The following is an 11,212-nucleotide window of genomic DNA, read 5'->3' as shown; positions in this document are numbered from 1 at the left end:
ATTTAGGGACATTCCACGTGTTTTTCACGTGATCAGACACGAGTTACATAACCACGTGTAAAATACGTGTAGAAAACCCCCCACAAATCAAATAAACCTGAAAAGGTGTAAAGGGGATGTGGATATTCTGTAACGCAGTTATAATTGGTGTATCGCATCCTCTTCCCGTGAGCACAGCGCCATCATGGCAGAAACATAAACAGTAGCATCAATGTGTCGTGACCGCATCCTCCGCCCTCTCCGCCGTACATGGAGCTCTGCTAACAACCTCAGGAGTCTTTTCACCTGGAGAATGCTTTCTTTTTTAGAAATACCGACTTAAATATTTGGAAACAGAGGCACCATTTTCCAAATCTTCACCGGAGCCTTTCAATATGGTGAGTTTTTTTTTAATACAGTTAGTACAGTGAACACAATAAAATCGAGCTCGTGCTCCTCTGGGAAATAATTCAGCAAACAAAACAGTTTGGTCGACACAGTTTCTGTTTATATTGCCGATTTGTGTATTGTTCAACCAGAAATAGTTGTGAAATAGTTTTTAAATACGATAGTCATTGTTGAATTTTATTATCTACGTGATTCTACATCAATAATGTATTTATTGTATTGACACTATTAAGAAACCACCATTTTACTTTGTGAAATAGACTGTCGGTGTCTACTGTTAATTGACTTGGTGGCAAACAATAATGATGGGAAAATATACAGTAAATGAATTACATTTTTAGTCAATGGGGTCGTTTATTTATAAAATGCTAATAAACATCATTTACAGGACGCATACAGTTTTAGAACCTTTTGTGATTCATGAACATTATTTTCGGTCTCTTTAAAAAAATACATTCAGAAGAATGCAGGAAACAAAATGTGCGTATACACACACACACACACACACACACACACACACACACACACACACACACACACACACACACACACACACACACAAACAAACAAACAAAAAACAATTTTCAGAACAAAATGTCTTCTTCAGGCAAAAGTCAGTATTTAGTGTGACCTCCCTTTTTATTAAGCACATCTTTTGGGGAACATTGTAATCTTTCTATAATATCTATATAATAGATTTGTTTTTTATTTCTTTGTCCAAGTGTCTCCATATTGCCTTTATAATATTCAGGTCTGGACTCTGGAGGGCCGTCCATGACTGTTTGTGTTTTATCAGCTGTTTTCCTCTCCAAATATGATTTTCCTGCATTAATAGTGTGCTGGGAATCGTTTAGATCTTCCTGCTTTCCAGAAGAAATGGATTGATGAGTTAAAACTTGTCTGTACTTTTCAGCATTCATAATCTCATCAGTTTGGACAGCAGCACTGGCAGAAATATATATTATAATATATAAAAATTTTGTATATACACCTTTTTTTTCCCCATATATATTCTTATATTTTTATATATTTTTTTTTATACTTTATTTATCTGCCTTCTTTTTCCTTGTATTATTTTTCTCCACATTCTATTCCCTCATGCCGGACCGTCGTAAAAAGCATTTCACTGCATGTCTTATCACCGGTATGTATGTGTATGTGACAAATAAAATGTAACTTGATTTGATTTGATTTGAAATGAAGCTCCAAACCAGGACAGCCCCTCCACCATGTTTCACTGAAGGCTGCAAGCACTTTTCTCAAAGATGAAACTCTCAGAAACCTCTCATTGGATTTTGAAAGTTTTCTTGGCGTTCCAGTCCTTTCTTTGTCCATGACCTTTTCTGGTTTTTCCATATAGATGAATACCACATTTGTGCATCCAGTTTGTTTGCTGATTTCTTATGTTTATTGTTGTCAAGCTTCCAAGGAACTGAGCTCATAAAACACGTATGTAATACTTTAGCATGTCTTGCGCAAAGCTGGTGTAATAGACATTTTCATCGCATGAAATAGTAGGACAAATAACAATTAACAAATGGCTTTAAAACTTTTGCACAATACTGTAAATGTTTGTATTTTATTTGCATAAAGTAAGTACTGCATGTGATTAAGGCTCCCATCATTGTTGCTGACCACCAAATAATTAACAGTAGAAACTGACTGGCCACTCGATTGAAACCAAAATACTAGTCTCTTTCATGAAATGTTATGGCGTCTATATTGAGAAATATGTAAAAACTGTCAAACTATACAATGATATACCTACAAGCATCAATCTTGTATCGTTTCTCTCTTAGGGGACCTCAAAATACAGGGAATGATCCGTTTTGAGAGCACTATGCCTGCAGTTGCCTTTCAGGACCTGGTTTTGAATATTTACATAGTCATCTTTGGCACCGGGACATTTGTCTTCGTCTTGAGTCTAATATTTTGCTGCTGCTTTATAAGGTAAATTTAGTTTGTATGCAGCCAAGCATCATTGTTTGCTCCTTTGTCATCAGATGTTCATGAACATGATTTGCTTTGGATCTGGTCATCACTTTTACTATGTCCCTGCTTTCTGGGTACTTTATTTTGGACACAACTATTTGGAAGGAGCTTTGGACCTGGTCCAAGAGGGTGAGGTACTGGATTTAGGGGAAAAACAACCTTTAATGTTTGTGAAAGAGTAAATTACATTTGCACACAATCTTTTTAGACTACTGTCATTTTGAATAATTTATTTGATAGACACAGGCTCCAAAGGACTTCCTCTAGCCAGAGATACTTCCTGGTTTAAACAATCCAGCATCAGATCCTATCATCCCATCTTTCTTCCTGTTGCTATTTTTAGCACTCATGACCTTTGTTGGAGAAATCCATTAGAAGGAAATCAGTGTGTAAGATTAGCATTGTAATTGTCTGTCAGAAGTAGTTCTATCAACAGTTTTGTTTTGTTTTGTTTTGTGATATTATGCATGTGAGATCATTTTAAACAGGAGAGTGAACAGTGACACCTAGCTACACTCATTAGCCATTTCATGTAAAACAAACCTATTGTATAACCGCACAATGCAGATCAGGGGTCACCAACCTTTTTGAACTGAGAGCTACTTCTTGGGTACTGATTAATGTAAAGGGCTACCAGTTTGATACACACAGTTTTCAGTTTGATCTGAAATAACACATTTGCTTAATTTACCTTTTATTATATGTTATTATTAATAATTAATGATATTCATCTATGTGAAGATACTGATCATGTTAATGATTTCTCACAATAATTATCAGCAATGATTTAACAAAGTAGGGAACAGCTATTTTTAGAAAAGGCCCCGCAGGCTTTTTATGTGGTCCATGCGAGCTACCTGGTGCCCGTGGGCACCACGTTGGTGACCCCTGATGTAGATGTTCAAATATAGTGTTTAGGCCATCTGTGCTTTACTGCTTTACTATGTTATGAAACGGAAATGGACCACAAGACTATTACAGGCCCACATGGGGGTGTGGGTGGTGGTGGTTTTTAGGATTTTATAAACACTGTGAACACTAATTGCTAGACGTACCATGCTTGTTCTCTTGTAGGTGTATTGTCCACTGTTTAGATCAGGAGTAGCTTATGAGCTTTCCTTTAAATGATTTACTTACTGATGCACTCACCCACCCATGGACAGACTGATTGACTTACTCACCCACCCACCTTTGAAATAACATGCACTAATACACTCACCCTTCAGACTGACAGACTCCTTACTCACTTAGTTATGGGCACACTGATTGATTTTATGGGCTGATAATCTTTATTTAGCGGCTTAATATTTTTAAAAACTGCAAAATCTCAATTCCAAATTGTATATTTCAGTAAAAGTGGAAACAGCGCTTCCAAAAGCACTTGCATTTCCAGAAAGAATGCATTATTTTCAAAACTATGTTCCCTATTTGCTATGAAAATCCAGTTTTGTATATACAACAAAGAGTAAATTCCAGCTACTCTACAGAAAAAAAGGATCAGATGGTAATAATTCAAAACAGAGAGCTGTAGCATGGTTGAAACCGATCTTCAGTCCTGTGTGTCAACTCATTATGGGTCTTTGTCTTTTCAGTAAACTGCGACACCAAGCCCAGTCTGAAAGATTGGCTTACAAGCTGGTAAGGATGGATCCACAACCACAACAAAACCACCTGCTGGATAAAGATCAGAGTAAATGTTTAAGTGCCCTTGTTCTTTGTTGCAGGTTGTATTAAGAGATGATACAAAGCACTTGAATATCCATGGGGTAAGTTGAAAAGAAAGAAGAAAAAAAGAAAAAAAAAGAAAGAGGTAATAACTAACCTGATATTTTTCTGTTCATTAGCAAACGTGTGCAGTGTGTTTAGAGGACTTCAAAATAAAAGACGAACTTGCAGTGTTGCCATGCCAACACAGCTTTCACAAAAGGTAACCTTTAAACAACGAAGAGGTGCAGAGGGTCTTCATTATGTTAATAATTCATAGATGGGAAATACATTGCAGCTTGTTAGCATAAGTACTAAAAATGTCACTGATGAGTGTGGGAGTGGCCTTCAGTCTCGGTCTGACTTGTGACAGTGTGTAGTGGATGAACATGATCATAGCACATGTTGTTGATTGGTACATATTCGCCGCAGCGGGAAGATACCCGAGCGTAGCTTGTTTTTTTTTGCGTAGTGTTTTGTTGGTTTCGTCTCGTCTCGAGACGATGTCTGTTGTGAAATGCGCTATAGAAATAAACTTGAGTCCTTGAGCTCTGCATTTCTAAATCTGCCTTGTGGTAAGATGGTCTCGAATAAAAAAAATGCACTATATATACATTATTTTTGGACACCTGACCATAAGAACAGTATGTGCATTTTTTGAACATCCCATTTTACACAGTCCCCTTATTTGTTACAAATTCCACTCATCTGGGAAGATGTTCTGCTAGATTTTGGGAAGTTTCCATCCTGTTTTGAAGATACAATGTGTCTAATAGGTAACAGGAAGAACCTACTAAATTGTGTTTTTGTATCTCTATTATTGTAAAACAAGTAGTTCCTGTTATTGCTTATAAACAGCAGCTCAAACTCTCAACAGCTTATTTTAACGAGTCTGTGAAGGCACGCAGCTTGTCAGTTGTCAAATTTCCCTTACGCCTAGTTGAGCTTGACATTATGGGCAGCATTAAAATGTTTGATTTTCCTCTTAAATGAATTTTGTCTGATTATTTCATAACATTTACTTTGAAAGGTTTGCCAATCTGCATGATAAAAACTACACATTTAGTAAATTACCTTCTACTTCCCAGTATTGTATTTCATCACTTGTACATAAAACTTTGATGTAATGAGAACCGTCTTTCCTTTAAGCCACCCTTAACACCTCAATACTGTTGTACACTCATGGCTGCTTAGTTCAAATACTTAATGTTTACTCCTCTTTATCATGTCCCTGCCAGAATGTAACACTTTTGTGGATGTTCCTTCACATCTGCTGCAGGTGTCTGTTAAAATGGCTGGAGGTGCGATGCGTGTGTCCCATGTGCAACAAACCGATCGGTGCTCCTACCAAGCACATCAACATACTGGATGAACTGGTATAAAGTGGCACAAGCAAATTCTTCCACACAAACTGACCAGGGAGCATTCAGCCAAACACACATCTGGATTTGTAAGTGACAAACAGTTAAAAGAGGAAAATGGGGTAAAATCAAAACCAATTTTATAAACACTTGTGCCCATGGTTTGAGAGCCTGATTCTATTCAATATTATTGAAGCAATCACAATAAAACAGATCAAAAGGATTATTGTTCCACTTTTATTTTGTTAAACAAATTTTTTTTGAGTCATCATAATCAATGTTTGGTGTAACAACTGTTTTAACAATAGGAATAAGGAAATTAAAGAAAGGGAACGGAATGCACAAGACTGAGGCTAGGTGTTTAAGTGGAAGTGGTATTTAAAGTTGCCCACAGTCAGCGATGGTGATCTTGGCAGAGCATTTCCCGCTTTGGCTTCCCAGGCCTTCAACTTTCTTGATATATTCAAGACCGTCAACGACACTCCCGAAAACAACGTGCTTGCCATCCAGCCTGTTTAAAGAGAGGCACAATTTATATTGAAAAGTAAAATAAAAATGAACAAATCCACTTTATTGCTAGGGGTTTTTTGTTAGTTTTTTAAGTGATCAACTGCACGTTTAATGCACAGCAGTCTTTAGAGTTCAGTTCTACACAGTAAAGAGTCTAAAGGAAAAAAAGCCAAAAGGTTACAGCAACAACCACTTTTTAGAAATGGGTTGAACAGAAACCACCAACATATGAAACCTTAAAGGAGCTAGGGTAAAACAGCAGAAGACCAAAATCCAGGGTCATTCCTGTCAACCAAAAATAGGAATCTGAGGCTATAAAAGGCACAGGTTCACTCTTGTCACTTCATGAAAGTCAAAAGTAAAACTAAAAAGGTATTTCCACTACAGCAGAATCTTCAAACTGGATAACTAAGCTACATAAACTTATCCAGCCTTCCAGAATCCACCGTTGGGCTGAAAAAAAAAGTCACTAAGTTTAAGTGCTGTAAAAATATATCAGATCAATATTTTTTTTTCCACTTTTTTCACTCAAGTCTGTTAATCAAACTCAGTTCTGATCAAAACTACAAAAATTTTTATCCAGGATTTAAAATTTTTAATTGGCAATTAAATTAGTGACGTCACAAAAATAGGAAAAAAACAAATTTTATACAAAAAGTAATTGTAAACTGGATTTTTTTTTTTTTTACCATTCATCACAGGCTAGGACGTGTCAAAGATTGGGAAAAAATTGACTTATGCATGGTTAGTTTTTTTGCAGCATCAGTTTAAATTATTGATGATTTTTCCCCATTGACCCCTATTATAACCACATTTTTTTAATTGCTCCAAAATTACATTATATATAAGAAATTTTTGTTTCCGCATTGACGATTCGCGTCCTATGGCGATTTCCATTCATTTTCCTATTTTCGTTTGCAATTTTCTAGTGTTTGTGTGTTGGGTGTGTTTTTATGAGTTTGCATAAAAAAAAATGAGTGCACGTGTGTGTATGTGCATGTGTGCGCGCGTGCGGAAATTGCGGGAACTGGAAATTTCTTTCCACAGCTCTATTTCATGGTCTCTTGGGGAAACCAGTAAAAAAAACGCAAATATAACATTTAAAAAAAATTGGCAAAAATGATTTTTAAAAATGCATGCATATAAAATTTCATAAAGGAGCAATTAAAAAAAATGTCGTTATAATGGGAGTCAATAGAGGGGAAAAATCATCAAACTGATGCTGCAAAAAAAAAACCTAACCATGCATAAGTCAGTTTTTTCCCAATCTTTGACACATCCAAGCCTGTGATAAATGGTTAAAAAAAATCCAGTTTACAATTACTTTTTATATAAAATGTTTGTGTGTTTTTTTCCCCATTTCTGTGACGTCACAAATTTAATTGGCAATTAAAAATAAAAAATCCTGGATTAAAAAATGTTTGTAGTTTTGATCAGAACTGAGGTTGATTAACAGACTTAAGTGAAAAAAGTGGAAAGAAATATTGATCTGATATATTTTTACAGCACTTAAACTTAGTGGCTTTTTTCAGCCCGATCATCATGAAGTGGTGTATTCTTTCTACATTAAAAACTGCTGATGCAGCATTTTTCAAAAATCTTTTTCTCAAAAACTTTTTGCAGAAGTAATTTTCTTACAAAAAATTATTCCATTAGCTGAAACATGTAAAGTTATCAACGAATAAAAACATCAAGTGGCTGAAAAAAGCCACAGGGTCGGGTGAGGGTTAACTATCTTTTTGAGATCAGGAAAAATAAGCACACCCTTGAGAGAAATTACAATTTGAAGTTCCATTATCACTTGCATTACAGCAAACAAGTTGTAATGTTGGGGAACAAAAGACTATCCACAACATTAAATTAAACTACAAATGGACAAGCAAAACACAGTCTGGTATCAGATGCCTCTATTTCAAACATGTTGAATTTGAATGCCTGCAATATGCCAAGCAAAGGGAAATGAGAAGATACTGAGAGCCCTCACCAGCTGGTTTTTTCAGTGCAGATGAAGAACTGTGAGCCATTGGTGTTGGGTCCGGCATTAGCCATGGACAGAATGCCAGGTCCTGTGTGCTTCAGAATGAAGTTCTCATCCGCAAACTTCTCGCCATAGATGGACCTCCCACCAGTTCCATTATGTTTTGTGAAGTCGCCACCCTAAAGAGTTGAAACAGCATTTCAGATCCAGTAAAAACAAACAACAACTTTCAAATCCTTATAAAATTTGAGTAGGACATTACCTGGCACATGAATCCTGGAATGACACGGTGGAAGCCAGAACCTTTGTAGCCAAAACCCTTCTCTCCGGTGCACAGAGCTCGGAAATTCTCTGCGTAGATCATAGAAAAAGACATTCAATTTTAAAATCAAGGATTTATTTATTACAAATGAAATAAACTTCAAAGAAAAACTTACCGGCAGTCTTCGGGACCACGTCGGCCCTCAGCTGAGGAGGAACAAAAAGGAACATTTATATGATTAACACCAGAAATGTTTTCTGTTCTGTGAACTAAATTTCTTTTAAACGAGACATTTCATATACTTCATTGGCAAATTTGCTTCTTTTTAAATATTTATCTTCAAAACTTCCTGTGTCTGTCCACAGCGGGTCCTGTGCCACGACCCAATGTGGACAGACCACATGTTAACCACAGCAACCCAAACAGAATTAGTAACAAATCAATCCAAGAGCAGACATGCTTTACTCCCACTTAGCAGTTAAACTGACAAGTGACACAGGCAAATTCACATTTGCCCAATTTACACACAGTTTTCACTGCATTTTAAAGTTTAATTCACAAAGCAGTCTTAGGAATAAAAGCCTGGGAAACTGAAAAATCGTCAGCAGGCGGCCAGACAACCAGAACACGAAAAACAGAACTGCTGTCTGACCATGATCAACAGAGCCACATGCATTCGATCTATAATGACAGCTTTAAATGCCATCAACAACTGTTTCACACTGTATGCACACGGATTTTTATTTACACACAAATATATAACGATAGTTGGATTAGACATCAACTTTCTTCCCTCTTAACTTGAGAAATCTTTAAAATGTTCCTGTGTGTCCAGGTTTGTAAACAAGAATTTCTCCTTAAAAACTGATCATGAAACTTACCAAGTGCCAAGATAAGACAAAATTTCGTTTTAAAGAGCTCAGGAAGGAAAATACCAGGTTGTAATTTCTGAATGGTTATACATAACATAATGAACCAATATGACCTAGCTATTCAAATAGTTCTCAAATAGTTTAAATAATTAGTTTCAATTAGCAAACAAAGGTGCTTGTTATGTAATGCCATTTCTGTCTTCACAAAACTGGAGAAAATCAGTGCAAGTCAGAGGCTGACTCTTGCCTCACAGCCATGCCTCGTGTAGCGCCCCCTGTCGGCCTAACAATTATTGTTCACGTTTGACTCAATTTAGCCTCTGAAAACGAGTTCTCCGCTGCATTTGTAAGAAATCAGTTTAAAAAATATCAAATCGCAGCATGTGTGCCACAAACCCCCAAGATTCATTAGAGAGACCTGGCTATTATAGGCAATCGAGTGTTGACATATCCGAGCAAAAATAAATAAATAAATAAAATAAGTCGAGCCTGCCCATGTGACTCACCGGAAAGAGCGTGAACGACTGCCTACACAGATTTAAGTGTACTGAAAATGATTTGAGTTTCAAGACACGTTTTGGACAAACCATATCTAGAATAAGCAGTCGAATGAGCAGATTTTGGTGCCAGTTGAAGTGCGTTTTAATCGCTGTATTAATCCCTTATCGCCATTCGACTCTTCTAAACTCGTTTTTTGCACACGTGAGAGACAGGCCGAGTCAGGAGAACTCTAAATTAGTCCACTACATGCGGAGACTTTGTCCCCACCTCAAAATGAACCTTTATTTAATACATTAAGCGGTTGAAAAAACTGCTTAAAAAAAAAAAAAAAAAAAAGATTTACCAAGTGTTAATGGACTATAAAGTGGTGCGCGCATGCGCGATGCCTTATGTGCGCAGATAAATTCAAAATGTAAGAAAAATTAATTCAAGATTTATGTTTAACAACCTACGCGATTAAAACGTCTAGGTGAAGATAAACGCCTTAAAACACGATTAAAAAAAAAAATCACAACTTTTCACGAAAATGCCCATATTTGTAGTTTAATGGCGATTCAAAATGGCCTCTTTCTGTGAGTATTGAAATAAAGATGGCGTCCGGTATAAGATAAAAACGTGCACTGGAGGATTGTGGGGAAACTTATTTTTTCCCCAAGTTGGCCTAAAACGGAATCGCTTCAGCAAGGAGTGCCATAAAAAAAAAAAAAAAACTTGCGCCGTAAATTTTCTTCTTAAACTCCCTTTAACATAAAAATGAAGCCTTGGGGAAACGGAGAATTCAAGCCCAAAACCTGGCGGAGACTAAAAATGACACGAGGTCGCCCACATCGAGTATTAATACTACTGCCAAGTGCTGCACCGCTTACTTACCAATACACACGTGCACAGTTAAACGCTTCCTAAATATCCTGAAAAAATTTTTTTTGTATACATTGTGCAATAAATAACATTCACACATTAACGGGGAAAGATTCATTATAATTATACAGCTATAGTCATTTAAGCAAATGTTTAATTCCGCTGCAGTCAGTGTTCATGTCCTCACCTCCATCACAATTCTCCCTAAACCTTTCCCATTGACGGCGAGGTCAAAAAACACTTTCGGGTTCGCCATGTCGGATACAGACGAGTTTTACGGTCTAATATTAAAGAAGACTCAGGAGAACCGTAACCAGGATGTGGAGGACCGAAATGTTAGCGGAAAACTTGAATATATAGAAGCAGTGCGGAAACCGCTTCCTATTGGAACATAAGTAGACGTGAGCTCGCTGATAGACAGGTGATACAGCCAATCAGAGACTGGGCTTTCGCATAAAATTATCACCGCGTTCCAATTACCGCGAGCCATCCTCTGATTGGGCGGTTGCGCCTAGCATCAATGACGTCACCAACTCTTATCCAATGAGCGTTGTTTAAACGATGTGGCTGTGGGTCTGTGTTCGCGCCGTTAGTGACGTGTGTCATGGCGCGAGGGCGTCGGCCGGGGATTAAATTCGCCATTATGGCACTGATGAATACGAAGCGCGACTTGCTGTTCCGGAAACACAAGTTTGAAGTGTAAGCGGCTCTCACTTGCTTGTCTACTGTATCAATATACAAACATTCAAATAAGAAACGGGAAAAATGGAAGTCGGTCTTCCTGGAA

The 11,212-nt window shown here is 37.1% G+C and overlaps 2 protein-coding genes across 2 annotated transcripts; one reads left to right on the top strand and one right to left on the bottom strand.

Annotated features, from left to right (window-relative positions):
- The first annotated feature begins 103 nt into the window (after nucleotides 1-103).
- On the top strand, nucleotides 104-5,555 carry LOC310741485 (RING finger protein 122). Its single transcript, XM_083569398.1, has 6 exons — nucleotides 104-377; nucleotides 2,187-2,337; nucleotides 3,972-4,017; nucleotides 4,104-4,145; nucleotides 4,224-4,306; nucleotides 5,363-5,555. The coding sequence occupies exons 2-6, from the start codon at nucleotides 2,207-2,209 to the stop codon at nucleotides 5,463-5,465; spliced, it is 405 nt and encodes a 134-aa protein (XP_083425524.1). The 5' UTR covers nucleotides 104-377; nucleotides 2,187-2,206; the 3' UTR covers nucleotides 5,466-5,555.
- Nucleotides 5,556-5,667: 112 nt separating this feature from the next.
- Nucleotides 5,668-10,856, bottom strand: ppiab (peptidylprolyl isomerase Ab (cyclophilin A)). Its single transcript, XM_083569396.1, has 5 exons — nucleotides 10,613-10,856; nucleotides 8,370-8,400; nucleotides 8,195-8,283; nucleotides 7,939-8,111; nucleotides 5,668-5,955 (listed from the first exon to the last, which is right to left on the bottom strand). Exons 1-5 carry the CDS (start codon nucleotides 10,679-10,681, stop codon nucleotides 5,823-5,825), a joined length of 495 nt encoding a protein of 164 aa, XP_083425522.1. The 5' UTR covers nucleotides 10,682-10,856; the 3' UTR covers nucleotides 5,668-5,822.
- Nucleotides 10,857-11,212: the final 356 nt, after the last annotated feature.

This window comes from Silurus aristotelis (assembly GCF_946808225.1).
Source record: "Silurus aristotelis genome assembly, chromosome: 18".
In the NCBI taxonomy this organism is placed as follows: domain Eukaryota; kingdom Metazoa; phylum Chordata; class Actinopteri; order Siluriformes; family Siluridae; genus Silurus; species Silurus aristotelis.
This window is presented reverse-complemented; position numbering and strand designations above follow the sequence as displayed.

Coding starts and splice junctions, on each gene's coding strand:
- LOC310741485 (XM_083569398.1), top strand. CDS start 2,207: ATGATCCGTTTTGAGAGCACTATGCCTGCAGTTGCCTTTCAGGACCTG. Junction 2,338..3,971: donor TTTTGCTGCTGCTTTATAAG/GTAAATTTAGTT, acceptor TTGTCTTTTCAG/TAAACTGCGACACCAAGCCC. Junction 4,146..4,223: donor AGCACTTGAATATCCATGGG/GTAAGTTGAAAA, acceptor TCTGTTCATTAG/CAAACGTGTGCAGTGTGTTT.
- ppiab (XM_083569396.1), bottom strand. CDS start 10,681: ATGGCGAACCCGAAAGTGTTTTTTGACCTCGCCGTCAATGGGAAAGGT. Junction 8,284..8,369: donor CGTGGTCCCGAAGACTGCCG/GTAAGTTTTTCT, acceptor TGATCTACGCAG/AGAATTTCCGAGCTCTGTGC. Junction 5,956..7,938: donor TGCACTGAAAAAACCAGCTG/GTGAGGGCTCTC, acceptor CTCTTTAAACAG/GCTGGATGGCAAGCACGTTG.